General features: G+C 49.7%; 1 protein-coding gene across 3 annotated transcripts; it reads right to left on the bottom strand.

The window, feature by feature from the left end:
• Positions 1 to 24: 24 nt before the first annotated feature.
• Positions 25 to 27,598, bottom strand: CCDC136 (coiled-coil domain containing 136). Of its 3 annotated transcripts, XM_043463662.1 has the most exons (19): positions 27,433 to 27,598; positions 26,527 to 26,634; positions 24,717 to 24,974; positions 24,559 to 24,633; positions 18,792 to 19,115; positions 16,459 to 16,570; positions 15,701 to 15,869; positions 15,311 to 15,451; positions 14,818 to 14,973; positions 14,366 to 14,536; positions 13,705 to 13,890; positions 11,995 to 12,189; positions 11,323 to 11,550; positions 9,386 to 9,889; positions 8,781 to 9,008; positions 7,405 to 7,686; positions 6,388 to 6,693; positions 4,509 to 4,615; positions 222 to 355 (listed from the first exon to the last, which is right to left on the bottom strand). In XM_043463662.1, the coding sequence occupies exons 1-18, from the start codon at positions 27,488 to 27,490 to the stop codon at positions 4,514 to 4,516; spliced, it is 3,603 nt and encodes a 1,200-aa protein (XP_043319597.1). In that variant the 5' UTR covers positions 27,491 to 27,598; the 3' UTR covers positions 222 to 355; positions 4,509 to 4,513. The 3 variants fall into 3 exon arrangements, with proteins under 3 accessions (XP_043319596.1, XP_043319597.1, XP_043319599.1); XM_043463661.1 differs by lacking the exon at positions 4,509 to 4,615 and having other exon boundaries at positions 25 to 355; positions 27,433 to 27,595; XM_043463664.1 differs by lacking the exons at positions 6,388 to 6,693; positions 7,405 to 7,686; positions 8,781 to 9,008; ... (4 more) ...; positions 14,366 to 14,536; positions 14,818 to 14,973 and having other exon boundaries at positions 27,433 to 27,593.
• Positions 27,599 to 27,844: the final 246 nt, after the last annotated feature.

The raw sequence follows: 27,844 nt of genomic DNA, 5'->3' as shown, positions 1-27,844 counted from the left end.
AAACAAGTAAAAAGCCACAAAGTCTCGTAATTCAGTTGACATTTAATTACAAGGAACCCAGGTTCTTAGACAGGGCAGGAGATGGGAGCCAGCAGTTCCCTGTAAGCCTGAATCGCGGAGGCTAAGGAGATGGGGACACGGGGAACATATGGGTGGGGTGGGGTTGCTGGCACAGTATGTCCTGCCCAAAGATGAGGGTAGTGGCCACTGGTAGTCTGCCCCCTCGGCTGGCCCAGGCCTGCCATCACTCCATGAGGCAGAACTCTGTCTCTTGCGGTCGCATGTTGGGTAACACATACAGAGCCACAGCTGCAAGAGCCAAGAACACCACAGGCTTCCACATCCCAAACATGTTCTGTGGGGACCAAAGACAGATGGTGAGTGCCCAGTCTTCTGAATCCTTCCCTAAGCCAGAGAATGCCCTGCTTACTGGTGCTGAGAGATACCTCAGCAACATCATTATGGTCCAGTCTCTCTTACCTCCTGGGTGACCGCTGCAGACAATGAGGGCTTAGCCCCGGCACCACTAGGCATCTGGAACAACACTATGTGGATCCCCTGAGTGGGCTGCCTCCACTCACGTCCCGTGGGGTGGAAAGAAAACCAGCCCCTGTGTGTAGGAGGCAAGCTCAGGAGCAGATTTTAGAGCATCCAAATGGTTGCCACAAAGGATTAGATGCCATGGCAGGAAAAAAGAGGGTAAATTTGGGTCCTTGGGAGAAGCAGCAGCATCATTTAGCTTGATGGAGGAAAAGTGAACTCAGAGTCAAGAGGGAGGATGATAAGACTGGGGGGGAGAAGTGAAGAAAGTGCACCATGAAGTACAGGCCAACGTGAGGTTCTTACGCAGCCCAGACTGTGAAGGACAGATGTCCTTGAAGGATGAATTCAAGGAAGCTGGTCACTGGCCCTGGGAGACAAACACCAGGGTCATTACAACACCTCCAGTCACCAGGCTTGGTGACTGGCTTCCTGAGCATGTGCTGGAGTTGCTGAGGCTTCCAGACTCTGCAGACCACAGCAAAGCCTGCTGATTCTTGGGACTGAAGGAAAAGCATCATTCAGGGAACATGACATCTTGGACAAGAAAATACATATACTTGGGAAATTGTTCTTATTTTATATTCCTTTTTTTTTTTTTTAACTTAGAAGACAATTTGGATTTTGAGTCATAAGTATAAAGGCATAAGGCATAAAGTAACAGAAGAATCATTTTTAGGTAAGGACAAAGAATAACTCACTATGCTAAGGATGCATTTGCTCAGAGAAAAATGGGTCTAAAAAGATTTTTTTTCTGCTAAGTACTGCCTTATTTTATTGTGGCATTACTGTTACACCTTTTAGGTGTACCATCTTCATATTTATTTTCTGTTTGTCCTATTGTTTTCTGTTCTGTTGTTTCTCCTTTCTTGCCTTCCTTGGGTTACTTAAAAAGTAATTACTGAATATTATCTTTTGGCCTTTTGGCCATACCTCTGTATTCTAAAAAGAGGATTTTTAAGCCAAGTATAAAGATCAAAGAAAATCTCCTAAATTTGTAGAAACAGGTTCTGAGAAGAATAGAACATACGAAATGAAAGAAAAGCAAAACCATGTTGGAGGTGCAAATACAGAGTAATTCACGTGAGAAGATAACTGAAAAGGGAGCTAGGAAAACATTTACTCAGATGCTTACAACCTAACACGCACTGCAAAAAATATCATTCTGGGACTTCCCTGGTGGTGCAGTGGTTAAGAATCTGCCCTGCAGTGCAGGGGACATGGGTTCAGTACCTGGTCGGAGAACTAAGATCTCACATGCCGCAGAGCAACTGAGCCTGTTGAGACACAACTAAGACCCGATGCAGCAAATAAATAAATTAAAAAAAGAAAAATATTAGCCTGATGTTCTTAAAGGAGGAAAGAGCTGAACCCATAGATAGGAACTCGTGGCCTTTTACACCAGGCAGAGCTGAGACTTTAGACTGGCTGAGGCGACAGTGGGTGTGGATGTCCCTAAGGAGTGAGTCATGTCAGGCTTTCCTTTCAGACTGCATTACTGAATTGACTGATCAAGGAAATCGTGTTTGGGGGACTTAATCAAGGTGTTTGACAAGATTTTCCAAGCTGTCCTTGGAAAGAATATGAGAATTCAAGAGCAGGCTGCTGTCAGCATGAGCACTCGTGTGTGACCAGTGAGTCTGAGCCTGCAGAGGGCCTCCAGAGGCTTGCCCTCACCTGTAACTCAGGTGAAGACAAGATGGTGGCTGGTCACCCCTGAGCATGAGGGAGTGAACATGAATATTTTGAAAACACAGGGCCAAGAGGAAAAAAACAAACAAAAACAATCTATAGGTGAGAACAGCAGACAATGGACTAGACCTCACAGAGCTGAATGGAAAATTCTGCCTTGGATCCAAAAAATCAACTGCAGGCAGAGGACAGGGAAAGAATGCTCAGCATATGCAATGTGAAAAGGGGTTTTATAAACAATACATGAAATAAATTAGCAATGTGGTATTAGTTAGCAAGAGAGCCAATGAGATCTGAGGCTGCACTAAGAGGCTGCTGAATGGTGTCTTCCTAATTACTTGGAAGTAACCAAGGAAAACTGCTCAAAATGAGGAGAGATACAGTGAAACAGGATGAAAATTCTTTTTCTTTTCTTTTTTTGGTCACACAGCATGGCATGTAGGGTCTTAGTTCCTCAACCAGGGGCTGAACCCACACCCTACCTACAGTAGAAGCACAGAATCTTAACTACGAGACCACAGTGAAGTCCAAGAGATTAGAATTTTATCTGATGCTAATACTAAGACCTTAAAATCATTCACAATTTACTGGCTGTATTACATATCCTCTCTAGGCCTTAGTTTTACCATGTATACACTGATGATAGCTACCTTGTTGGGTTGTTCCGAGAATTAAATGAGTTGATTCTTACAAGGTGATTAGAATAGTGCCTGGCATATAGTATGCATTATGTAAGAAGAGTATGTGCTCATTATTATTTTTGTGGTGTTCTATCATTTATAAAATATTTTCATATACATGAACTCATCTGTTCCTCATATGAGGAAGCCACAGGACTTAACATCTTTTGCTTACATTTGAAGAGACTAATGTTCAGATTATCCATTTTGCCCACTGGGACTAAGCCGTAAGTAAGAGACAGACTCACCCAACGTCCCTGCCACACTTGCTACTCGACTCTGAAGCCTCAGTTCCTGGATGGGGGGCAGCATACTAGGGTCAGCCAGGCTCTGGGCTAACAGGTTCCTCCCAGAGGACCCTTACCCAGGAGTTCCTTTGGCTCCCCTGGACCAGGCCTGGCTGGGTGTGAGTTGGTGAAAGGTTATGGCTGAGTGCTTTGAGTGAGTCCCATCCCACAGGGAGGGACTCAGAAATCCAGGAGTGTAGAGGGAGAGAGTCCTCACACCAAAGGAGTTAAAGACCCTCCGAGAGGAGTAACTGGAATTGTCTAACAGAAGGGAGGAGACAGGTTGAAGAGAAAATAAAAGGTGAGGAGGAAAACAGGAAGGAGAGAAAAGGAAACAGATAAAAGCTACAATGGTCCAGCAGTCACTCTGAACCTGCATGTGCTCTGAGTCAACTGCACTCCATTTACAGGGATGTTAGAAGAGAGGGTGAGCAATGGAAGTGGCAGGCGGAGCATGAGAAAGGAGCCAAAAAGGGCCAAGGGAGAATAGTTTACGGGTTCTGGAAGGGTTCTACTTTGGGCCGTTCTACATTCTACTGCCTGAATTTGGTGTCCTGTTAACAGATCAGATTACGTGGATTGGTACCCAGAATATATCAGTTTGGTTCCCTGAGAACAAGGCATCTCTGGTGAATGGAAACTTTTCACCAGTACCACATCCTCTTCAGAAAGCCTAGCTTGGGAAGCCAATTACAACAGAATCTGACCCCCCAAAAGAGATGTGGCTTTCTTTTTCTGATTTCTTTTGGAGACCAGAATTCCCAAACCAGAGAACATCTCAGTAGGAAGTATATAATACGGTGGAGTTTGATGCCAAGGCTGACAGACAACTTAGACTGCCCTCATACAAATGACCCTGGGGCTCACAGCTCTCCAGACCTCCTCTCTCACCCAAGGGGGGAGGCGGTAATTAATAGTTATAGTGAGAACTTAGCTCTAGGGCTAAACAAAGACAAAGAGCAGCCAGGCAAGCCCTGCAGTCAGACATCTCTCATCGAAAGTAGTTGAAGGGGCTCTGAAAGTAGCCACAGGGCTGCAATTTTTCCAAGCCAGATTTTTCCAAGCCAGAGGACAGAAACTCAAACTGTGTCAATGGTGAGCATTCCAACTCCCCACACATTAGGAAGCCATGCTATGGGCTTTGTGGTAGCCCAACGGGAAGCCAGGACTAACAGTCAGTCGTTACTGTCACCTGTTGTAAAATGACAAAAGCAAACAGCAAGCCGCTGATAGAAAGGGTGAAGAGGAGAGGCCAGGGCAACCTGCAACCCCCTCTATCCCTAGGAAGGAGAGGACGCAATACCAGTACCTGTGTTAGGACGACGTCTCGGCCCACCAGCACCAGAGCAAAGCCGATATGACCACCAGGCCTACGAGAGGCAAGGAGAAGATGGGGGGATTGGGGGCAGGGGATGACTGCAACATGTCAAATGAGGAAGAGGCACGAGGAGAGACCAGGAGATGAGAGATGGTATAAAAAGACAAACATACATGAATCCAACAGATAATGAAGATGATAAAACAAAGGGAAGAGAGAAAGAGATCAAAAGGTTAAACAACAGGTCAGCGAGAGCAGTGGTGTTTCTTTTCCACAACTCAGGCCTGGTTCTTCCCGTGGGTAACCTGCAGAAGACGCAAAACTGAATGGGTTAAAAGCAGTAGCTTAGGTCCAATTCGGGACCAGGTTTCTGGCTTGTCACATCCCACTTGTATCTTGTCAAGCCAGGGTTATCTGCACCGAGACGTTTCTTGTGGATCAGTACCTCTGGGGAAGTGAAGCTCCAGGGGGTAAAGCTGGGCGCTCCAGATGTGCAGGATGTCTGCTCCGCCTGGGTCACTCTAGGAAGGGCAGTCTTCTGCCAGGCCACCTGGCCCTTTGTTAGCCACGTGTTCTGGCTGCTTTCCACCAAGTCTGTGTTCTGGGCTCTGGTCCCTACCATCCCCTAGGAGTCTAATGCTGTCATTATGAGACAAAATGCACTAAAACAAGCTGACAATGGAGAAGGGCTAGTCATGACCGCAACCATCTTCCAGAGAGAAACTGGATTTGCAGGCAGTAACACATATGCCAGTAGAGCTGCTTGTAAAAGAGGTAGGACCCACACAGGCAAGGGGACATCTCCATAAGCAGACACAAGAAATGTACTAGATTTTGAAGTATAAAAATCCAGGCTGCTGTCTAGAAAGATGACACTTGAGGCAAGGAGATCTGTGAGGAGGTTCTGAATAGGCATGTGGTGGGACATAAAGACTTCAAAGAAATGGAACCTTGCAGGAGGGGCTGAGCTTACTCCTACTTCCCACATCCTAAGTCAAGGTCCTCTGCCACAAGAATGACAGAGAATTGTAACTGGGTCCTTAGCCAGTGCCACAGACTGAACCGATAGAAAATTCCAGAAAACCTTAAGAGTTGACTGGGACATCCCACCACAAGAGACTTACTTTCTTACCCTGTGTTCAAAGGGACAAAAAGAATCAGTACTATAAACTGAGGACTTCTTCAGATACTAATCAAACCCTTCAGAAATCAGAGCCCCCAGTTAACTTCAACCAGGGCAGAGAGTCAGCTAGTATGTTCCTATATAGATGTACCAGTTGTTAAAATATAGAAATGCTTTTGTACCGTTGGTACATTACCCAGGACACTCCTCTCCAACCTCCCAAGATCTGGTAACTAGAGGGTTAGGGCTCTGGTTGGCCTCCCGAGATTGGCCAAAGGCCCTGCAGTACAGATGGAATGTCCCAGCACTTCTGATGGGTTCCGCACCCTTCCTCATGCCTGTAATACTATATAGAACCCAGGAGGCACACCAGCCTCTCCACACCCCTCACGGCAACAGAAGTCAGCCCTAGGGGTGCACCCCGGGAAAGCAGGGCTGGATGACTTGCCCCGGCTGACAGAAATGCCCATCAGTGTCCTCAGCGTAGTGCTACGAGAGGGTGAAGAACCCTCCTGAAGTAACAAGGGCTACCTCATAGATGAAAGGAGGTGGGACTCCAACCAGCACACTGCGGTTCCCAGAGAAGGTGGTCCCCACCTCCATTCCCACTACCCCAGTGTGGTGCCTCAGAGCTTGCTGGCCTCTGTTCCTGCCGAAGTCCATCCAGGGGCTGGACCACCCTCAAACACCAGGCACTTGCAACCAAGAGCCCATTTCCCACACAATCTAGCCTTCAGCTATGGTTACCTTTTTGCTCTCAGAAAGTGTGAGGGGGTTGCTTTCCTCTGAAGCTTCTTCATCATCCTCCTCCTCCTGGTCGTCTTCGTCCTTAGCCTCCTGGCTGGGGAACTCTTCGTCTTTCTCCTCCTCATTGTCTTTGAACTTAACCTCTTTAGGACCTGATGGCTCAGAAACCATTCCGTCCTGGGACTCCTCCTTTGTTTCCTCCTTGGCTTCCTTCTTCTTTTCCTCTTCTGTTTCCTCTTTCTTCTCCTTTGTTATACCATCCAAGGATGTGTGGCTGGCTTTATAGTACAGCACCACCTCCAGACTCTGTGGGCGGGGGGCAGGATCGGGGATGCTGCTATCACCTTCACGATGATGCTCAACTACCTCAGGAACACGTGCTTCCTGGTGTGTCATAGTGCATACACAGTACTGTGTCCCAGGACCCAACTGATGCCCCTGTGCACCAGGTGAGGGTAGCCACACCCAACTTCTCTGTGCCTGTACTACACCTACCTGGGACCACACACCTACCTGGGACCACACCTACCTGGTACTACACCTATCCGTCCATTAGCCATTTCCAACAGTTCCCAGAGCTAAAGATCCTACACCTCAACTGCTGTTTCCTACCCTTGCATGGTGGCTCCTATTTTATCCAATCCTCTTCTGCCTATATGTACCCAGGGCTTTGAATAAATTCCTTTCTTTTCATATATTTGGTGCTTCTCTTGGGCATGTGACCCAGAAAAACAACCTCCCACCCCTCTGCAAATTGCACTGGGCTACCTGAAACAGTCATCCAGCCTGGGGGCTAGAGCTCCAGATCTGAGTGGTCTGTATTCTACCCTCCCCTTGACCTCGAAAGAAAAGGGAGGACCAAAGCACTACTAAGATGAATCTACTCTAGACGAGTTAAGAGACCGTAGAAGCTTCTCCACAGTGACCTCATCTGGTCACAGCGGTGGTAAAGATGAATTTTCTTCCCAGGATCTCTGCTAACTTCCTACTTGTCTGACTACTAAGGTTATTACTCACCTTCGTGGTCTCAAGGCCGCTCTCAGTACTCTCTAGGTTTTGCTTGGCCACCTTTTTATTTTTCACCCCATTGGCATTCTTGTTCATGTTCTTGTTGCCGTTCTTGCTCCTGGTTTCCTTGGTAACAGAGGCCTTCTTCTCTTTGAGCTGGCGGAGTTCTTCCTGGCAGCACTGTAGCTGCCCCTCCAGCTGCTCTTGCACGGCCAGGAGCCGCCCCTGCTCATCCATGCTGGCCTGGTACTGCAGCTGCAGCTCCCGCAGCTTGGCCTGCAGTTCTTTGATCTGTTGGTAGTGGAGAGCCCATTACCCGCGGCTGGGCCTACATGATCAGTCTGGCCCCTGCTTGGGGGTCACGGCCTTAGAATCTCCCTGCTAAAGCCCGTGGGGAGGCAGATAATACAGAAAACATGAAAACCGTGGAAAATGAGCCTCAAAAGCAGTTTTACAAAGAGGTTCTCCCTAACTTGAGGCACCTGACTTACATCTAATGTGATAAAAAAAAAAAAAGGATGACTTAAATTATGCTTTTACTATGAACTGGCGGGAGAATGACTGCTGGGCTAACTGAACCATGGGGCTTGATTACCTAGTGGTTTTTGATAGGAACTCCTACTTTGCTCAGGCTATTTCTCTAACAGGTCAATCATTACCATAGGAACTGTGTCATATGCTTCTGAGACCGGACTGGGCTCCTGCACCTCGCCCTGGAAACAAAGGCAACTGCCAACCCTGCTCATTACTCACTGACTTTTGTCCTTCCTGGCTTCTGGCAGCACACTGTGGCCTCTGAGGTAGTTACCAACACCAAGCAACTGAGGCCCATGTGTTTCCTGCTCTCTGAGCTTCTCCCATGCATACAGTGACCCCCACTGGACAGTGGACTACTCCTAGTCAGAGTCAATGCCCTCTATCCCATTCCTAGGGATGCAGAGCACTCTGCTTGGTATTATGAGAAATCCAGAAGAAGACCCGGCCCTGTCCTTGAGGGGCTTACAATCTAGTTAAAGAGACAAGGTGGAATACACACAAACTAACTAAAGAAAATTGGCAGGGAAAAAAAAAATGCAGCTCTACATAAGTGCTCTAGGACAAGAGAGAGAACAAAATGGCAGAGGGAAAAAAAAAATCATTTCAAGGGGTCTTGATGATCAGTAAATTCCAGCACAGTGGGCGCCTGAGAAATGCCCGTCAGAAGCCCAGCAGACTGCCCTGCTGCCTGGGGTTCAGCCCCTGCTCCGTCCCTCCACCAGGAGGATGGCACCTGTACAGAGCTAGCAGTGAGCTCCCGTCTCACCCTCAGCCTCTCTGAAAGGACTCCAGCCTCCTTGGGCTCTGGAGACACCTATGAGCAGCCCTGCCTCGCTGAAAGCGGTTACCTCAGTCTTGTCCTTGTCGCTTGGGGAGGCGACGGGCTTCTCGAGGCCTTCCATGCACTCCTTGAATTCCTTCTCGCAGGCATCCAGCTCCTCCTTGAGCTCCTTCTGCTCATCCAGCAGCTTCTTCATTCGCTGCTGCAGCAACTCGTGCTCCTCCTGGCTGAGCTGGTACATGGCCTGCACACTCTGCAGCTTGATCAGCACCTTGGCGACCACGTCCTCAAGGTGCTGTGGAGGGCGAGGAGTGAGGAGGGCACCCTGAGGAGCCCCTGCCCTCCACCCGCTCTCTTTGCCGGGCCCTTTTATCTCATGGGTACAAAACACTGGCCGAGAGGATCTGAAGCTGCCCAGGGGGAGAACACTGAATTTCTTCCCATGAAGAGCACATGACTGTGTTGATGAAAAGTCCAGAATCTTAGACTTCAGTCCAGATGGAACTGTATCTCCATAGGAGGTGGGGAGAGCACCTCATTCATTTCCTGACGGTCACCCAGCTCAGCTCTGAGCCTGCTGCCCACTTCACCTCTCGGGCCCTTCCCCATGGCCTCTCCTAGCGAGACAAGAACCATCGTCCCCTATCTGACCGGACACCTGACTGCCTTTACCTCCACAACTCCAGGCTCAGCCAGCTCGTCGTCCATGCTGCTGCTGACGTAACTCTTGTGACAGGTGTTGGAGCTGCTGCTGCTGTAGCTCCTCTTATAGGTGTCGGAGATGCTGCTGCTGCTGCTGAGGTAACTCTGCTGATAAGACTCGCTGGCACTGGTGCTGCTCTGGTAGCTCTTGAGGAGGCTCTCTTCGCTGGCCTGGCTGCTGCTGTAGCTCTTCTGGTAGCCCTCATCGTCATTGATGTCGCAGCTCTTGTGGCAGTTCTCGTTGCTGGTGGTCGTGCTGGCATAACTCTTCCTGTAGGAGTCCAGGCTCATCTTGATTGAAGGGGACTGGTCTTGGAGCAGCTGCATTTCTTCTAGACAGAGCTGCAGGTCGGCCTGCAGCCTCTTCCGCTCCTCCAGAAGCCGCTCCTGCTCCTGCTGCAGCAGCTCCTGCTCAGTCTTACTGGCCTCGTACAGCTCCTGTAGGGCCTGCATCTGGGCGATGATCATCTTGGACTGGCGGGAGTGGGTGGGGAGACACCAGCGTTACTTCAGACGCTGTGGTCCTTCCAGCAGAACCCCTCCTGGTGAGGATGTCTGAGATCCCAGGTCAGGGAATGGCACACCTGGCCCTCCCAGCTCACCGCAGCCCAGGACTTCCACTTAGCCTGCAGGTACCTGGCATGTTTCAATTTCTTACTCACTGGAGAAAATCTCCTAGGGCAGACACTCTGCAATGTCTGGGCTCTCATTTCCCCTGGCTTCTATGCTCTGGTAATCCTCTCTCCCTGGAGCAGCACTGAGTGGGTCTCAAGGTCACTCAGCCTCCCTTCTCTCTTCTTAGTCAGGTGGACCCATTATCCTGACCTCTGGGGTTCAGTCCCCTCCTCCACTCCCAATTCTAAAATCAGCCCTGGCCATGAACATGAGCGTACAAAGAACTCCTTCCTTGGAAGATGCAGACTTTCAATCAGGGTCTCATTATGAGTCCCTGCACCTCCTGCCTCAATTCCAAATCTGGTTTCTGGGCATGCTTCCTGGGCCCTCTGGGCCTGGCTCCTTGGCAGCTGATGCCCAGGATGAGAACTGATCAGTTAAGGAAATATTTTCTATTTCCTGGTCTGGTTCCTGGTCTATGTTATCCAGGCTGAAATTGGATGCCCCTGGAACCCGATCAACCAAATCGCATGGTTTGGACTTCTGCTGCTCCCTGCATCTATCTGCCTGTCTAGGCTAATATCTGGACAAATCGATCTCACTTAAATGGAAACTGTCTTCCTGCTCTTCCTTGCCTACACTGAGGCCTCAGACTAAATGCATCTCCCAATCCTGAACACACTTGTTTAGAAAATTCCACCAGTATGACCTCAGAGGCCTGACCATTCACTGGTGCTTGAGAACAGCCAGGTCTAGTCTAACGCCTCTGACCTGGCTGTTACTACTGCAAAGTTTCAATCCAATGAAGACAGTGAGGTTAGTACCAAGAACCCCATATGCTGCGAATTCCTCTCTTGGAAACAAATGGCCCCAGATATGCCTCATGTAGAACACCAAAAGGTTACAGATTTGGATCACTGGAAAGCAAACTTCTCAATCATCAATCAGCTCACAAGGAAAAGACAACATGTTTAGAGTCAGTCCTAAAGAACCCAAACAAACACTAGGTTGATCTACTTCCAACTACATCTGGAAAATGAGGTATTAAAGAGACTGAGTTCAAAGTATCAGGAGATCACAGACTTCCTCGTCATCACAGTGCTTCAGCTGGGCATCCATCCGGAGCAGCTCAGGCCAGACCTAAAGCTGTGACTAAGGAGTCCATGAGTGGGCTTTAGCTTCCTCTCTGCTCCTGGCCAACAGGCCTTCAGAACTCAGACCCTGCTATGGAGCCCCTTTCCCTAGCATGCTGCTGCCCCCAGAACTGTCTCCCTGCTTCTTGCTATGGTTACCTTGTTGTGACCACACTTTGAGGACTTAGGCCATTTGGGATCCTCGGGATTCTCCAACACTTCCCGGAAGCTGGACTCCTTGAAACGATGCAGCGCTCCTTGCAGTTCTAACTGTTCTTTTACTATGTTCTCTTGGTTCTGTATCAGTTTCTTCTGCTCCTCCTGCATGCCTTGGTAGAGCATCTGCACTTCACACAGGTCCTGTAACTTTGTGAGGAGCTCCTGACTCTGTGAGGCGGAGTGGAAGGAAGTGGGCGGCACTGTGATGGTTACACAGAAAGACCTCTGCCTCCTTCCCGCTGGGGACCCTTCCCTCAAAAGAGTTAGCTTTGCTCAGCCCACCTGGGACAGGAGGGGAGTCTTTCTACACAGACCTGCTAGTGGAGGAGTAAAGACCTCCTGTGGGTGGATGTCTTTTGTTGTTTACAAAGTGATTTCAAGGACATTTTCTCCAGATGGACTAAATATCTAAAATGCTGGACAGATTCCAGAGTTGAGGATTTATTTCAAGATTTAAAGCCCTAATCGGCTATACTGAGCAGTTTTGTGTAAGGAGACTGGCGAGAAAGTGAGGAGTTAAGACAAAGTTCCGTTTGCACCCTTTCACTTCTCCTCAGGTTGCTCACATCCGGGAAGGGCCTCGCAGCTGACGGCCGCCCTGGCCGCCATTACCTTATGGAAGAGACCAGACTTGGGGAGTGGGAACGTGAGCCTGTGCAGCTCTTCTTGTAGCTGGCCCTGCTCCTCCTGCATCCTCCTCTGCTCCTCCAGGAGCTCGCACTGCTCCATCTGCAGCTGCGCCATCTCCTTCTGGCTGGCCTTGTAACTCTCCTGCAATTCTGTCAGTCTGAAGAGCAGCGCATCACACTGTGGACGGGGCAGGGCACACAGGGCGGTCAGCGGACCACGCCTGTGTTCTGTCCTGTGATTCACCAGGGTCTCCCGCCCTGTGGTCACTGTAGACTAATCACCCCACGCCCCACTGCGCCCCCTAGAGGCCTAGATGCTGAACGGGAACCCCAGCAGGCGGCTCAGGACTGGTTTGGCTGTGCTGGAAATTTTGCCGACCAGTCCTCTCTGAGGGTGGTTTTCAAGGGAGTGTTGGCAATGCCCCTCCCTTTTTACCTCCCCACTGCTTCTTTCCTCTGGTGAAGACCATTTTCCCACTGTGCTGGGAATTCTAGTTCTCCAGTTGTTTCTATAACTGATTATGTTCCTTACCAATAAGGATGTACTTTCACCCTAATTTCCCCCCAATTTTGTTTTCATCATCAGCTTTAAGAATCTTTAGAGAAGTATGAACTATTGCTGAGCTGGGGTTGAGAAGATTAAAGTATCCTGTGACTCCAAAAACCCAATCTTCTAATATCAGACTAGTCTCAATGCCCTTTTAGGACTAAAGAAAAGACTGGCTTTGTGTGCCAACATCCTTCTCCCTTCCCATGGTCCCCTCCCCTGGTAGAGAAAGTGATGAGCAGGATATGGACCTGGACCTCTCAATGGAGTTGGTGTGGCGGGAAGAGGGAAAGTGAGCCTGGGTGTAGAAAGGCAGGTGGACTACTAGGGCAGCCCAAAAAATATCTGCAGCTCTGTGTCTTGGGAAGGCCTTCCCCTGGGTACATAGCCTGCTTTGGCAGGAGTGACAGAGTACTCTAGCAGTATTTTGCATCATATTTTGACATTTTTCCATTTCCTATCAGTGATCAGGAGCTGAAAGTACTCAATAAGGCTAACTAATAATGACTTGCATTTTACACACTATGGAAAAAAGGGAAAGTGAGGAAGGAAGGCCTTATTGATCACCAGGATTTTTCACTAAAACAAAGTGAGGAAAGAGTAGTATTCTGCTCAATTTAAAAAGGGTAAGATTTGAGTTGAGACTATGAAGTCATGGAATAAATCCGGGAAAAGCCTAGGTTCTTCTAATAACCAGTCAGCATTCAGGGCACCAACCATGCCTTCAGACAAGAGCACCTACAATCTGCCTCAGAAAATTGGACCTTCTTTTTCTAGTTCTAATAGTCATAGTTGTGTATATGGGCCTACATGTATGTTCTCCTCCACAAATGACAGGATATCACTACAGGTCAAATAAAAAGTATAAAGTCTACACTCATGGAATCATGTGTAAAATCTTCAGGTGTTCAGACTGGACCCAGATGTATTGATTCTACTAAGCTGTAGCTCAGGCTTAAAGTGAAAGGTTAAGTCAAAGCTTTAATGTTAACAGCATGGATTCTGCCTCTGTTCCCTGCCTTTCCACACTCAGCTGTGACCGGACAGGAAGTCCATCAAGCCTCTCAGCTGCACGACTTCATCTCTTGCCCCTCGCCCTCCTCTCTCCAAGGCTCGGGAGACCTCACCTGTCTTAGTTACAATTACCTTATTAGCACACTTCCCCTTGTCCTCTAGGATGGACTGGGTGCTCCTGAGCTGCTGCAGCTCCTGCTGGCAGAGCAGGAAGTCCTGCTCCAGCTGGTCATACATGTGCTTCTGCCGGTCCAGAGTTTCCTGGCTGCACTGGTACAGCCGCTTCGTCTCCTGCAGCTGGGCGTGGACCTCTGCACTCTGGGGTGGGGAGGCAGACCCCGCCATTATCCCCAGAGCCCCATGGCTGCACTCTCTCCTCTCAGGCAGGGGCTAAGGCGTCCTACCCTGTCCTTTCCAGGTCTAGGGGGGATTCCCTGAGATGGACCAACCCCTAACAGGCTCTCCACAGACACTGGGGGCTTCCTCTCTGGGGAGGCAGAGAAGGGAAAGGGCCTCCTTTCTACAGCCCTTTCGGACTTAAAATCACAGGAAGCCAAGCATGTTGTGACCCTCTGAGGTCACCTTTCCACTGAGCACAGTCATAGTTGTATATATGGACCTACATATATGTTATTCATGAATGACAGGATATCATTATGGTTCTAATAGTAAGGTATAAAGTCTCCTCACCAACCGCTCCTCCACAGAACTACCATCCCTCTCTCCTGTGGACCCAGCCTCTGACGGGAGGGTCTGCCGGGCTACCTTCTCCCTCGCCTGAAGCCTGTTTTACCTTCTCGCTGCTCTCCTGGTAGGTGGCCACAACACCCCTGAGGTGCTGCACCTCGGCCTCGTGGCAGCGCAGAGTGTCCCGCAGGTGCTGCTGCACGTCTAGCAGCTTGTCCTTCTCACATGAGATGCTCTGGCACTGCAGCTGCAGCTTCTGTAGCTGGCACTGTAGCTCCTGCGGTGGAGGGGGCCTGGGGCAGTGCCTCTGCAGTCCTCCACCCACTCACTCTTCTGCTGGAGTTGCCCTCAGACACAGACAGTCTGAGAATCCACTGGTCCCTGCCCTGTGCTTACAGGCTGCCCTCTGGTCCAATGGGGGACTCGAGGGCAGCTGGAGTCCTGGACCTGTGGTGCCATACAGGTGGCAGCTGGAGCTATTTCAATGTTCTACTCTCCTCCCCACCCTGCCCAAACCTCTTGGCACCTAAGCAGCCCCTCAACTTGGGTCACTGTTACCTTCTCACTCTGGCTTTCTACTGTGCTTTTCATGATTTTGAGCTGCCGGAGCTCAGACTGAAGTTGTAGCTGCACCTTCAAGAGCTCACTCTGCTCATCCTGGCTAGCATCGTACTTCTGCTGCAGGGCACAGAGTCTGGTCTTCAGCTCCTCGTTCTGTGATGGGGAGGATGTGGGAAGAGTGGTTACTCTCAGAAATCAGCAGACCCCTCTCCACACCAGAGTAGTTCTTTTTGCTGAGTGGACATCTTGAGGAGCTCCCCTTGGGCATTAGGGTTTAGTTTCTTCTCTGCAGCAGATGCTCCATCATGACTACCATTCTAGAATGCAATGCTGTGTGACTTCTCCACTTGTTCTCCAGTTGACTGTACCCCTGGCTGGAGGCCAAGAGTCAGTAGAGCACAGTCCACCTCTGCCTTCATCCTCCCTGGAAGCGGCAACTCCAGTCAGGCCCTTCTGCCCTCCCCTGGTGCCCAGCCCCATCCATGTTTACCTGGGTGACGCTATGGGACGTCTGAAACCGAAGCACCTCATTCTGTGCACACTTGAGCTCCCTCTGCAGCCGCCTCTGCTCCTCCTCGCTGGTCCGGCGATGGTGATGTAGCTCTTGCAACTCACAAGTCAATTTCTTACACTGTGTGGGAAATGGAACAGGAAGCCTGAATTACTACAGGGACTATATGCACTCCAGGAATGGACCTGGGCAGAGTACGGCAGTCCTTTTACTGGAATATTCCGTGAAAGACACGCAAGGGAGACCGCAGAGTCTGATCTCTTGCCATAGCACCTGTCCCCCTTGTAGGCCTTGTGTCTAAGGAGATGCTGCTGCCACAGGCCAGAAGAAGGTAAGAGCGAGGCAGTGAAGGGGCTGGCCTTCCCCTACCTTGCTCTGCATGTCAAGCATCTGCTCCTTGGCTCCCAGCAGCTGCTGCCGCAACAAATGCATTCCAGGATCGGGCTCCAGGAAATCCTCTTCTGAGGTCTGAGACTCTGCTGACTTCATGGTCCGTAGCGTTTCGGACTCCAGCCACCTTTCTGTTGCTCTTCGTGTTCTGTAATTCAGAAACCCAGAGCCACATTCAGGAGAGAGCTCTGCCCAGCACCACCTGCCAAGTATGCCTGGTCCTAATGCCTTCATTTAAGGCAAAAGGCAGTTAAGGAGCCTTCTCTTGTGATTGACCTCTCAAACACACTTAGAAGATGACAGAAAAGGCCCCCAGCACCTCAAGCTGCAAAGGCATGTCTGGCTCTGGGAGACCCTAAGGGTCCTAGTCCAGTCAGGCTCCAGGCTGGGACTGGAGCCAAGCCAGCTCCAGTTTGGAGGCAATGCATCCTTAGACTGGATCAAGTCTGGGAGGACAACAAAGGAATTGCTTCTCCTCTACTCCAGAGCAGAGTCAGTTAGACCTAACTGCCTAGAGTGGAAGAAAATGAAATTTCAGAACTCGCCCAGCTCTAGTTCTGAGACATCTGGTTGGATTCCCATACCTGCTTCTCTCAGTATTTGAACCCCTCAGATACCATGGGAAGGACCAGCTCTCCCACAGTGGAGGGAGGCTGGGGAGCCTGACATCAGCCTTCGCCGGTTCTACTCAGGGAACAGCCCTGTCCTAAAGAACCCTGTGGGCCTGTGGGCTGTACCTCTCACTCTCCAGATCCGCAAGCTGCCCTGTGAGGCTGCTGTTGCTCTCCTGCAGGGCCCGGTACTCCTCGTTCAGGAAGTGGTAGCGTTCCCGCAGTTGCTGCAACTCTTCTGCAGAGGACAGGTGGAGAGGTGAGAACCAAGGGAGGAAGCACAGATGACGAGCCCCCAGTTTTCCAGCCTAGAAATCTGGCTGCAGAAAGCTGAAGAGTTTCTTTTTCTAGAGACAGATGAGATACCCCATGCAGAGGTTTAGAAGACCGGGCCTGAAAAGTTTCATGTTGCAATGGGTCTTTGTCCTATTTCAGTGTGCTGCCCTTCTTTTCAACTTCCCAGAAGACTGGCCCTGGGTGTCCATCTTCAAAACCTCAACCAAGACGGCTGGGGGAGAGGGGGTGCGCAGAGGTGGCAGGGGAAAAAAGCAAAACCAACCAAGACAGTGTCTTCAGATTTTTAGGAGCTTTTGAGGGTTTAATTAATTAACTGTGAGGAATTTTGGTTTATTGTGTTTAAGGTTCCCATTCAACTGTTTATGGTTACTGTCCTTACACTTTTAGTACAAAAAGCTAACAGTGTGAACTGCCAGTCCTCAGCTTTCAAGACAACTCAGGCATCTTTGCACTTCTTGTTGTCCTTTTACTTCCTTTATCATCACACCCAATCCATTGGCCTGCCTGTGGTCAAGAATTTTTTCTAATGATCTTTTTCATCTGCCGACAAAAAAGCCCACCACAATCGAAGCCACAAATCATACATCCGCAAGCATCAGCAGAGATCTGGTTAAAATGCCCCAGCACAGATCCTAAGTTCCAGATACCAACACTTTTTCATGATGTGAAAATAGAAACATACATATCTGCTTTGTTTTTTCATGATTAAGAATTAATTCTCTCAGAATACTAATTCTACCAATGTTTAAAGAACACTAACTTGCTCCAACTAGAGCCCAAGGCCTATCTTTCCCCCTGTAAGAGTCAACACCCTGACATTCACTTCTAGTGTTCCTTCTTTAGTCCAACCAGAAGTCTTTGGCATACTCCAGATTACCGTAGAAGGAAGGAAACTAATCTTTAATAAAAAATAACCATGTGCTAAGCATTAGACTGGATGATTCCAGCCTTGGAGTTAGTTGTGTGTGAGTGCTTTCAGCATACTAGGCATTTCATTTAATCCCCAAAATAGCCCTATAAGGTTTTCTTTCTTTCTCCCTTTTTAAATAAACTTTTAGTGTTAGAATAGTTTTTGATTTACAGAAAAGTTGCAAAGATAGTGCAGAATTCCCTGGGAGTATTCTCACCTAGCTTGTCCTCTTGTTAACATCTTTCCATGGGTACATCTGTCATGAGTAAGGAATGAACACTGGTACATTACTGTTAACTAAACTCTATACTTTATTCAGATTTTTCTACGTTTTCCCTAAGGTCCATTTCCTGTTCCAGAATCCCATCCAACTATAAAGTTTTATTAATCAATTTTCACAGCTATGGAAACTGTGAGATAATAACCAGGCTAAGTTTATCCTGCTAATTAGCAGAGCTGAGATTCTGAACAGCCCAAGCCTTCCCACTGTGTTAGCCTCCTTCTCAGAGTATATCAGTCCAAAGGCACTTCTGAGAGGCCTGTTACAGCTGGGAAAACTTGCAGTTCTTTTGATTCCTTGTTGACTGCCTCTGCTTGACCTGGCCTAGTACAGGGCCTCCCATTATACTCAGATCATAAATCTAGCCTCAGAATAAAGGCAAAGTCTCTGATGTCATGAAGCCTAGCAACTCGCTGGGAGACTCTGAGCAGACTCAGAGCTTTTGTGTACCTCATGTATTACTGGAAATAACCTCTGTTCCTCGCCAGCTGTCTTGCGCTCTGGTTTGTTGCCCCCTAAAACTTCTACTTGGGGAGGGCTGTGTGCTATGCTGTACTTAGTTGCTCAGTCGTGTCCGACTCTTTGTGACCCCGTGGACTGCAGTCCACCAGGCTTCTCTGTCCAAGGGGCTTCTCCAGGCAAGAATACTGGAGTGGGTTGCCATGCCCTCCACTCACATTCTTTACCATCTGAGCCACTAGGGGAGTAGGAAGGGCTTTAGCACAGGCAAATCAACAAATATATGATGGCTCTGTGAGGAAGAATTCTCAGGGGACATCTCCATGGTACTATTTTTTATACCACCATAGACCGGTTACATGACCTCAAGCTTTTCTCTCTTATAGTCTTGAATCCCATCTAGAAGTTTCCTCTACAAGCTCCCAATTCATGATCTAAGCCCACCTTCTTGCATCCTAGCTCCCTCTGCTTGATTTGACTCACAGACCAGGAGAAGGGCTCACTTTCTCATACCTTGCATCTCAGAGAAATCTGAGAGACTGAAACTATTGGAAGGGTCAGAGTTCTTCATGTCTATTTCTGCACGGAGGGAGGTGATCTCCATCTCATATTCTCCTCGGATTCGGTCCATGTCCTCGAGTTCATTCTGCATCCGGCAGATGTCCTCCTGCAGGGAGGCTATGTCACTGTCGTGTTCGGTCGCGGAGTCCTCCGCTGCTTGCCGCAGAGTCTGGATCTCAGCCCGGGCTAAATGCAACTCCTGTTCTATTTCCTTAAGTTCACATTCTTTTTCACGCTCTAACAGGGAAATCTCCTCCCGCAGGGACCGCAGCTCACCTGCAAAGCCCAAAGATAATATTGAGATGATCAAGAGGATAACCAACCATATTCTAGGGGCACAAAGTTAAAGGCAGGCTTATTTCTTATCTGGAAACTCCTGACAACCTGGTCTCTACCCCATCAGAGAAGTATAGCTTCACCTGATATGGAATAAAGGGAATACCTAAGAGAACAGAGTGAATCTAAGTAGTAAGGTGCAGTAGGAAAGCAGATCTTGAGGCTTGGCATCAAAAACAAATTAGGCCAAAAAAAAAAAAAACCAACCCAAAAGACAAACAAAAATAATTAGGCTACCCCAAACAAAAAGTATTAGGTACTTCTAAGAAATCACCTGACAGTTAAAGACCAGACCTAATTTTCAGCATTTCACTTATGCCCTGAGTCTTCCCAAAAAGTCTCTTACTAAAAAAACACTTATAGACTATTCTCATCTATTCAGTCTGGGAGCTTAGAAATTACAGAGCCTCAGATTTTCCATGAACTGCTTGTGTAAGTACTGGTCCCAAAAGAATGTGTATTTAGAGCTCACAGCTGAAATTCAAATGTAAGCTCATCGCAAGGTAATCAAACATGGGGAAATAAACTAGATGCCCATCAATAAGGGGTTGTTTAAACTGAAGAAGATGAAATAGAATATTGGCTGCCATTTAAAAGAAAGTGGCAGATCTATAGAGAAAACATGAAAGGGTTTCCATAATATACTAACTACAAAGAAAACTGAGCTGTAAAATACATGGTATTATCTCATTTTTGCAAAAATATTTATATGTATAATATATAACACAAATATACAAAGACATAGAAAAAGGTCTGGAAAGATATAAGTCCTCAACCATAAAACACAGTTGCTACTAAGGAATGATTTAGCATATGAGAGAGACTTACTTTCCACATCATATATATCACTGCTTTGTAACTTTTCACAACAAGCCTATATTTTATAATAGGTTTTAATGTACAAAATAAACATGTCAGAGCTCTCAGTATCTGTGGAGCATCTCAGGGTTTCTGAACAGAGGTACCCAGGAGAAACTAAAAGTGGAGCAAGAGTAAAAGATATTGCCACCAATACAGAATCCAAAATTTGGGGGTCAGGATTAGGAAATTAGGATTGAGTTAGGAGGGTCAGGACCTTCCCACAAACTCTTTGCAAGGCACCCTCTCCCTAACCCTTGCCCCCAACTCCCTTCAGATTTCAACTTTCCCTAGCCTCTCCCCCCACCTTCTCAAAAAATTAAGCGAAGTCCATTAAATGCTCTCATAGCCCCTTGTACTTTTCAGTGTGTGTGTTATTAAAACGCTGGCCTCCCCTTCACTTGTAAGCTTCATGAAGACAGGAATCATGTCTGTTTTGCTCACCATTACAGCTCCAGGATCTGCCAGAGACCCTAGCATAATGCACTCAATAAATACTTGCTGTATACACGCATAAATGAAGCAGGGGATACAACTAGTTCACAAACTTTTACTGAGGACCACGGGTGCAGAATTGTATGTTTGGGTATTAAAAAAAAAACAAAAAACAAAGCACCACTAGAACAGAAAACGGAGGTTTGAGAAGAAAAACTTGGACATACTACAGACATAAATGCTGAGCCGATGGGGAGTCCGGAGGCAGGGGGTAAGGTCTCCGGCCCTACACTGCCAAGCTCACAGGTGCGGTTCCAGGCACACCTTTTGCCAGTCTTCCCTTCTCTACAAGCATCCTAGCAGTCTCCTCTACTTAGACTATTAAACAAGTATTAGTTGATCACCTCTGTGCCAAGCCCAAACATCTCTGCTTAGATTCTCTGACTTCCTTCCTATTTGAAGGCAATATAGTCCTTGCTCTTTTTACTACTGAACGGTCTGCCTCTTGGAGCATATAGCCTAGTGGGGGAGACACACAAGTCACAGGCCATTAGGATAAAGGCCCGGGTGGGTTTTCTGTCGGAAACCTCCACTTCCCCACTCTGCCCCTGATGTTCAGGTTCAAGTATCCCTGAGGTTCTCCTCTATGTCTTTAAAAAAAAAAAAAAGGACATTCTTAGATCCACTGAAGAATGGCGGAGGGTCCCTCTAAACCTTGAAAAGCTCTTAATTAGAAACACACAGGGGCAGAGGGGTGGAGCTTGCGGGCACCAGGGAGGACCTTATCGGAAGGCTGGGCTGGGCGGCCCCTCACTGGGGTGGCCTCGCTAGGAGTTGGAAAGGCCGGACCGGGGTTCTGAAGAGCCGGCGCCGGTTGACAGTGAGACTGGGACCATCGGGGTGACGGCGAAGGCCCTGGAGCCGGGTGAGGGGCACAGAAAAATCAGTTCTCACTCACTGGTTATGGCCTCCATCTCACCGGCCCGCCCCCCACCAAGAGGTCTCTCTGGGGGGGCCTCCCGCCGCCGCGGGTCCCAGCCCCCGAGGGGCTGTGGCGGCCGGAACGGCCTCTCAACACCAGCTACCTCTGAGGCCGCGCGCGCCCCCTCTTGGCGGAAACGGGCAACGCGCGTGCGCAAAGATTCCTCCCCCGCGGGGTGGGGTCTGGGCGCCTTCCCCATATCTTCCCTCATAGCTCAGTGGGTAAAGAATCTGCCTGAAAGGTAGGAGACCAGGGTTCGATTCCTGAGTCAGGAAGATCCCCTGGCGAAGGAAATGGCAACCCACTGCAGAATTCTTGCCTGGAGAATCCCATGGACAGAGGCGCCCGGCTACAGGGCTACAGCCCGTGGGGTCGCAAAGGTAGGATACGACTTAGCGACTAAACCACCACCACCCAGACCTGCAGCCCTCCTCCCCATCCCGCCGCCCCACCCCTACCCCAACCCTGCACTTAGGTGAGGTCTCATGCTCTAGCGGATCCTTTCTTTCATCATACCAACATGATCCAGTGTGACCCATCCCCCAAAAACGAAACACCAGGAGCTGTCCCTTGGCTTCCTTTCCATTGTTTCTCTGCTTCTCTCCAAGACATGACTACTGGAATTATGCGTACTCACCTTCTCCATTTCACCTCCCCTTTCCTCTTCAAGTTGAGTACAGTCAGGCTTCTATCTTCACTGAAACATCTCAGAGCCCTCCGTCTTGCCCAATCCAATGGCCGTCTTACTTAGCAACTTTTGACAGCGCTGATCACTGTCTCTTTGAAGCACTTTTTGTTCTTGGCTTCCAGGTCACCACATGCTTCAGTGGTTCTTCCTACTTCAGTCTCCGTTCATTTCTCCTTGCCTGTGAGACTTTTAACTTCCAGAGCATCCCTGGGACCAGACCCTTTTCTCTCCTTTTCCTGTATCTCTCCATGTGATTTCACAGTGATCTCCCATGGATTCAAATGTCATCTATATGCTAATGACTCCCAAATGTATATCTCCAGTCCTGGTTTCTCCCCTGGTTCTAGATTCATATATCCAACAGCTTCCTTTAATATATTTACTTAGATGTCAATAGCCATTTCAAACTCAACATGTAGAAAACATGTCTTAAAGGGTTCTCCTAGCCCTAAAATTTGTTTCTTGTCAAGTTGTTCCCATCCATTCAGTTTCTCAAGGCAAAGTCATCTTTCATGCCTCTCTTATCCCCCAATCCAATTCAGCAAGTCCTGAGAGCTCTAAATTTCAAATTGTATTCTCAATCATCTCCATTTCTACTGCTCTAATCCAAGCAACCACCATTTCTTTGCTGGACTATTGCAATTATTTGCTGACCAGACTCAACTCTTTTGACTCTTCTGTTGTCATTCAATTTCCACAGAGTAGCCAAAGTATTCTTTTAAGAATGTAAAGTGGATCATATCCCTCCAGCCCTGGCTAATACCCTCCCATGTTTTCCACTATACTTAGAATACAAGTCAAACCTCTCAGCTGGCTTATAAGGTCCTCTGTAATCTGAACTCTCCCACTTCCCAGAACTCTCTCTTAGCAAAATCCTCCACATGCACTTTGCTCCAACCACGATGGCCTTCATTCTGTCCCTCAAGTACATGAAGCTTATTCTTGCCTCTGAGCTTCTGCAGTTGCTAGTTCACCAACCCGGTGTGCACATCCCTCAGATCTTCTTCATGATTCAGGTCTTAGCTCAAATGTCTCCTTCTCAGACATTTCTAATTACTCTATCAAAAATACACTTCCATCTTACCCCCGTCCATATCATGTTGTTATATTTTTTCCTAGTATTTATTTTCTTCCTGAACTGATGGTATTTGTCTGTTTTCTGCCTCTCCCATCAGAATGTACTCTTCATTAGAACAGGGATCTGATCTATGTTGTCTATAGCTGGTCCTCCAAGTATGCAGGTACTCAATAAATGGTTGATAAAGCATATAAATCAGCCCTATTTTACAGCTAAGGAACTGAGTCTCATAAAGATAAAAGTGACTTGCTCAAGATCACAAAGCTTGTTATGTGCCAGAGCTGAGCTCAAGAATCTAGGTGACCTGAGAACAATGCTCACACTCTTTCCCCAGAGCAACATGGCTCCTGCAGTTTTTCTCCCTCCCCGAATGGCAGTCCACTCCAGAATTCTTGCCTGGAAAATCCCATGAACAGAGGAACCTGGTGGGCTATAGTCCATGGGGTTGCAAAGAATTGGACACAACTGAGTGACTTACACTTTTACCTCCCCACCCACCTCAGCGCCTTTATTGTCTACTTTTTCTGTTTTATTTTCTACCTTTGCTTGCGTCTTCTTTCCCTTCTCTTTCCCTCCTCCTCTCCCACCTTGGCTTGCTCCTCTCCAGGCCTGCTTGCCAGCCTTCCTTATTTTTCCATTTATACTTCTCTTTTGGCTTGATCTCAGTTCTCCCTGGAGAGTCCCTGCTGTTTTCTAGGGCAACTCCCCAAAACCTTCCCAAGGCCCACAGATGTAACAAAACCTGCCTCTTTATTTGGTGGCACAGTGGACTGTAGGATGCCTGCTTTGCTGCTTCCCAGAGACGTGGGCGTTAGGGGAAAAAAAAAGGGCTTTGGGGGCCACTAGCTCGGTCCTAGGTAGCAAGAGAAGCATTCTCATCTGCTTCCCTTAAAAGATGCACTGAGTCCCCTCCTGTCACTTCTCATTGGCTCACCATTCTTCCCATGATGCTCTTGGAGGGATGGGGGGAAAAGTAATATGGTTTGCAATTTAACTGTGACTACCTACCCCTGGCACTGACCAGGAGAACAAAGAAAAGGGGATGCAGGTGTGAAGGGGAGAGACTGAGGGGAGAAGAGGGAGTTAGTCTCAAGGAAAGGGGATGAAATGGGAGGGCAAAAAAAGGGAAGGAGGAGGGGGACAGAAGAGTCAGTTAGAGGTGCAGGAAAAAAAAAAAAAAGGAAATTAAGAGGGTAATGGAGAGATGAGGAGAAAAAGGTAAGAACAGTAGAAGAAACTGAGGACAAAGTACCAAGCTCGGCTCCATTGGTCTGCTGTGCCTCTGCTAAACCCTCAAGACACAAGTACTCGGATGACCGCCAGTCCGAGTGCAAGGATTTACCTTGGAGTTGCTGGATCTGCTTAGTGAACACCTCTGCCTGCTGGGCACTGGCCAGCCGCTCGTCCTCCAGGAGCCCTGCAGGGACAGGGGAGCTGGTGTCAGGCTGGGGACCCAGTGCCTTTGGGCCCAAGACCTCCCACCCCATGGCAGGCACTCACCCTGCAGCTCCAGCGAGTCATCCTCATGCTGCCCTGCCAGCTCCCGGGTCTCCTCCAGTTCTGCCACCAGCCGCAGCACCTGAGCCCTCAGCTCCTCCAGCTCCGTCTCCGTGAGGCTCAGGCCTCGGTGCTTGCTGACTGACAGGGAGCCCGCGTTGCCACCTTTCTGCCCTGGATCATCCTCTTCTTCCATCTCTTCTTCCTCCTCTTCCTCCTCCTCCTCTTCCTCCTCATAGAGAGCTGGGAGTAACACTTCCCCTAGGAGAGAACCCCCCCAACATCCCGCCAGCGAGTAAGAGCCAACTTTCTTCCACAGCCCTTAGAGGGCCCTCTGCCTCACTGTCCTTAGAGGGCAGAGATGGTATAATAGTGCCACCTGCTGTCCCCCAAGGAGCCCCTGGGCAGCACCTGCATGCCTGAGGAGCCCTGAGGTGTGAGAGTGAAGTTTGGAGGTATCCATCCCCCTCCCAGGCCCTTTCTGGACCAACATTGCCTCTGGGGCCTCCAAGGACTGCCTTCAGGTGGACTGAACAGCCAGGGATCGGCTTGTACAAGGATACCTGCTTCTTCCATCCTTGTCTCTGGGCACAAGTAGTCAAGAAAGGATTCAGACACTGGGTGTGTCTTTAAGCCAAACAAGGCAAGAATTACAGTTTGGGGGTTTGCACAAAGTTTACAAATGATCCAGGTGGCTTGTGAGAAACTAGCCTTTCCATGATAAGAAAGTATTGCCTGTCAGTAGGCAGAGAAAGAGAACAATTGAATGAAATGATCTAAAGGTTTTACTGGACAAACACTGGGGCTGTTCCAAATATATTCCATCGAATAGCCTTTTTGAAATTTTCTACCAAGTCCACTTTTCTTTTCCTTGCTGAGTGTCCAGGGGTCTCCCTTCCTCCCCTGCTAACCACAAGGCAGTTTTTAGGGGGAAGTCATAGGTTGTACTTGTGTGTAAAAGAAAGCCTGCCATTTTAATGAGTTAAGAAACTGGGGTGTGCTGGTCCCCAGTCTCTGGCTGGCAAGCACCCCCTCCTTTACTGCAATGCAGTTCCTCTAAATAGCAAAACCTTATCTGGATGGCAACTGTTTTGTTTTAAAATTCTGAATCTCTGGCCTGATTTTGTCCAGTAACCACAGCCTAAGATTCATCTGGGACTCCTTGCATCATCTGTCTCCCCGGGGCCGGGGAGGGGGGCAAGATTGTCCACACTGGATGTGCACAGGGACCTGGGGACCCTTCACAGGAAGTCCTGGCAACAGGACCAGCATCCTTCTAGCATCCTCCTGGTGTTGGCAGCAACTGCCAAGTCGCATGGGTGTGGTAGGAACACACATGTGTTGGGAGGTTGGCCTTTTCAGCAGCCCCCTTCCCAGGCTCCCTCTTTCAGGCAGTAAGGTAGCCTAGAGAACCAAAGCCACCAGGCTTCCATTTGAAGTCAGTGGTGGTGGCACCAGAAAGATAGTTCACAAGTTCACTTCCCTGTTTTTCAAAATAAGAGACAGCTTGAGATCTGGGTCGGGAGGCAGAGAGAACAAACCCCCTGCTGAAAGTCAGCTTCAAAGCTCTGTCCAAAGAGGCCTCTTTCTGTCTGGCAGCTCCCTCGGGACACACAACCTGGTTAGCTGGTGATTAAAACCCCAAAAGGATGTACCTTGAACTTCCCTCAAAGCCTGAGCCCTGAGGAGGGCTAGGGGCTGCTGAGCTGAACTAGGGGGAAGGTGTGTGTCCGGCTCAGAGTTCTGGGGGGTCAGAGGGAGGAAGGAAAATTGGGTGAGGGGGAAGGAGAGAAAGCTGTATGGGAAAACTCACCCTCCATAGCTTGCATCCCCCGCCGTTCCAACGACCCCCAGCGTTGGCCCTTCTTCCTCTCGCAACCCTCAGACACCTCGTAGGAGCCTAAAGTGGTCACTGTGGGTCCTGTGAGCAAGGAGAGAGGAGGGATTGTGGGGTGCCAGGGTGGCTGGGGTGAGGCAGGGAGGGGAAGGGACACACCTTCTAGCCCTTCGGAGCCCTGGGGGGTTTTCATCCCGGTGGAAGTACTTGGCTCACTCTGCCAGGCGCTGCGATTCCTCTCCCCAAGCTGCCCCTCAAGCTGGGCCTCTGGGGACACCGCCCTGCCCTGCCCATCCGCTGCAACCTCTGTTCCAGGCTCCTCTCCCTTGTACAGGCAGAAAGGGTGTGTGTCTCTTTAGCCCAGAGGGGACGGGGGGGTGGGGGAAGATGGACAAGGATGGCAGAGGGTGGGAGCCAGTAAACAGGCTGAAACGGTGAGGTGGTGCGCCTAAAGGGAAGGTGGGGAGGGGGGACGGCGATGGCTGGCGGGGGTCGTGTGGACCGGAGCCCCTCCCCTCCCCTCCATCTCTCCCTAGACTTCGTCCACCCCACCCGCGCCCCGCGCTCAGAAGCTTTAGGGGTGCGAGTGGGTGCAGGATCTATAGAGCTCCTAGGACTGGAAGCAGTATGAGGCTGGAGAGTCGAGACTGAGAGGGCTCAGGGCAGGGACTGTCAAGGAGGATGCGGCCGGTGTGGGGAAGACCCAGCCGGGAAAGATGGAGACCGGGCCCGGGTCGGGGGCGGGATGGAGGGAGGAGGAAGACTTCGGACGTCAAGGTGGGGAGTAGCGGAGCGGGGGGAGAGGCCGTGGGGGTCTGGAGGGAGGAGAGATGGAGAAGAGGAAAGAGCGGCAGTGGAGAGGTGAGGGAGGGGCGCTCTGACCTGGGCCCGGGCAGCTCCAGCCCGAGGCGCCCGCGCCAGCCCCGGCGCCCGCCTCCATGGCCGCTCTCGCCGCCGCCGCTGCCGCCCGGAGCAGACGCCGCCGCCGCCGCCGCCGCTGCGAGGCCGGGTACCGGAGCCGGGTGCGCAGGGGAGGGAGGGCGGGCCGGCCGAGGGGGCGGGGCCTGGCCGGGCCACCTGACACCGCCCCCGCCGCCGCCCGGAAGCCGGTCGGCCGCCGCAGCTCCCGGGTGCCCCGAGGCCGAGCGAGCGGGCGACCGGAGGAGACCCGCGCGGAGAGTGCGAGCAGCCAGGAGTCGGCTCCGCGGGGGGACCCTCGGCTCCGTGTGCCAGCATCCCGTCTCGCTCGGTGATGAGGCAGGAAAACCCAAAGAATGGACGGATCCTCCCGGCC

Source organism: Cervus canadensis, chromosome 3 (assembly GCF_019320065.1).
Source record: "Cervus canadensis isolate Bull #8, Minnesota chromosome 3, ASM1932006v1, whole genome shotgun sequence".
Lineage (NCBI taxonomy): Eukaryota > Metazoa > Chordata > Mammalia > Artiodactyla > Cervidae > Cervus > Cervus canadensis.
This window is presented reverse-complemented; position numbering and strand designations above follow the sequence as displayed.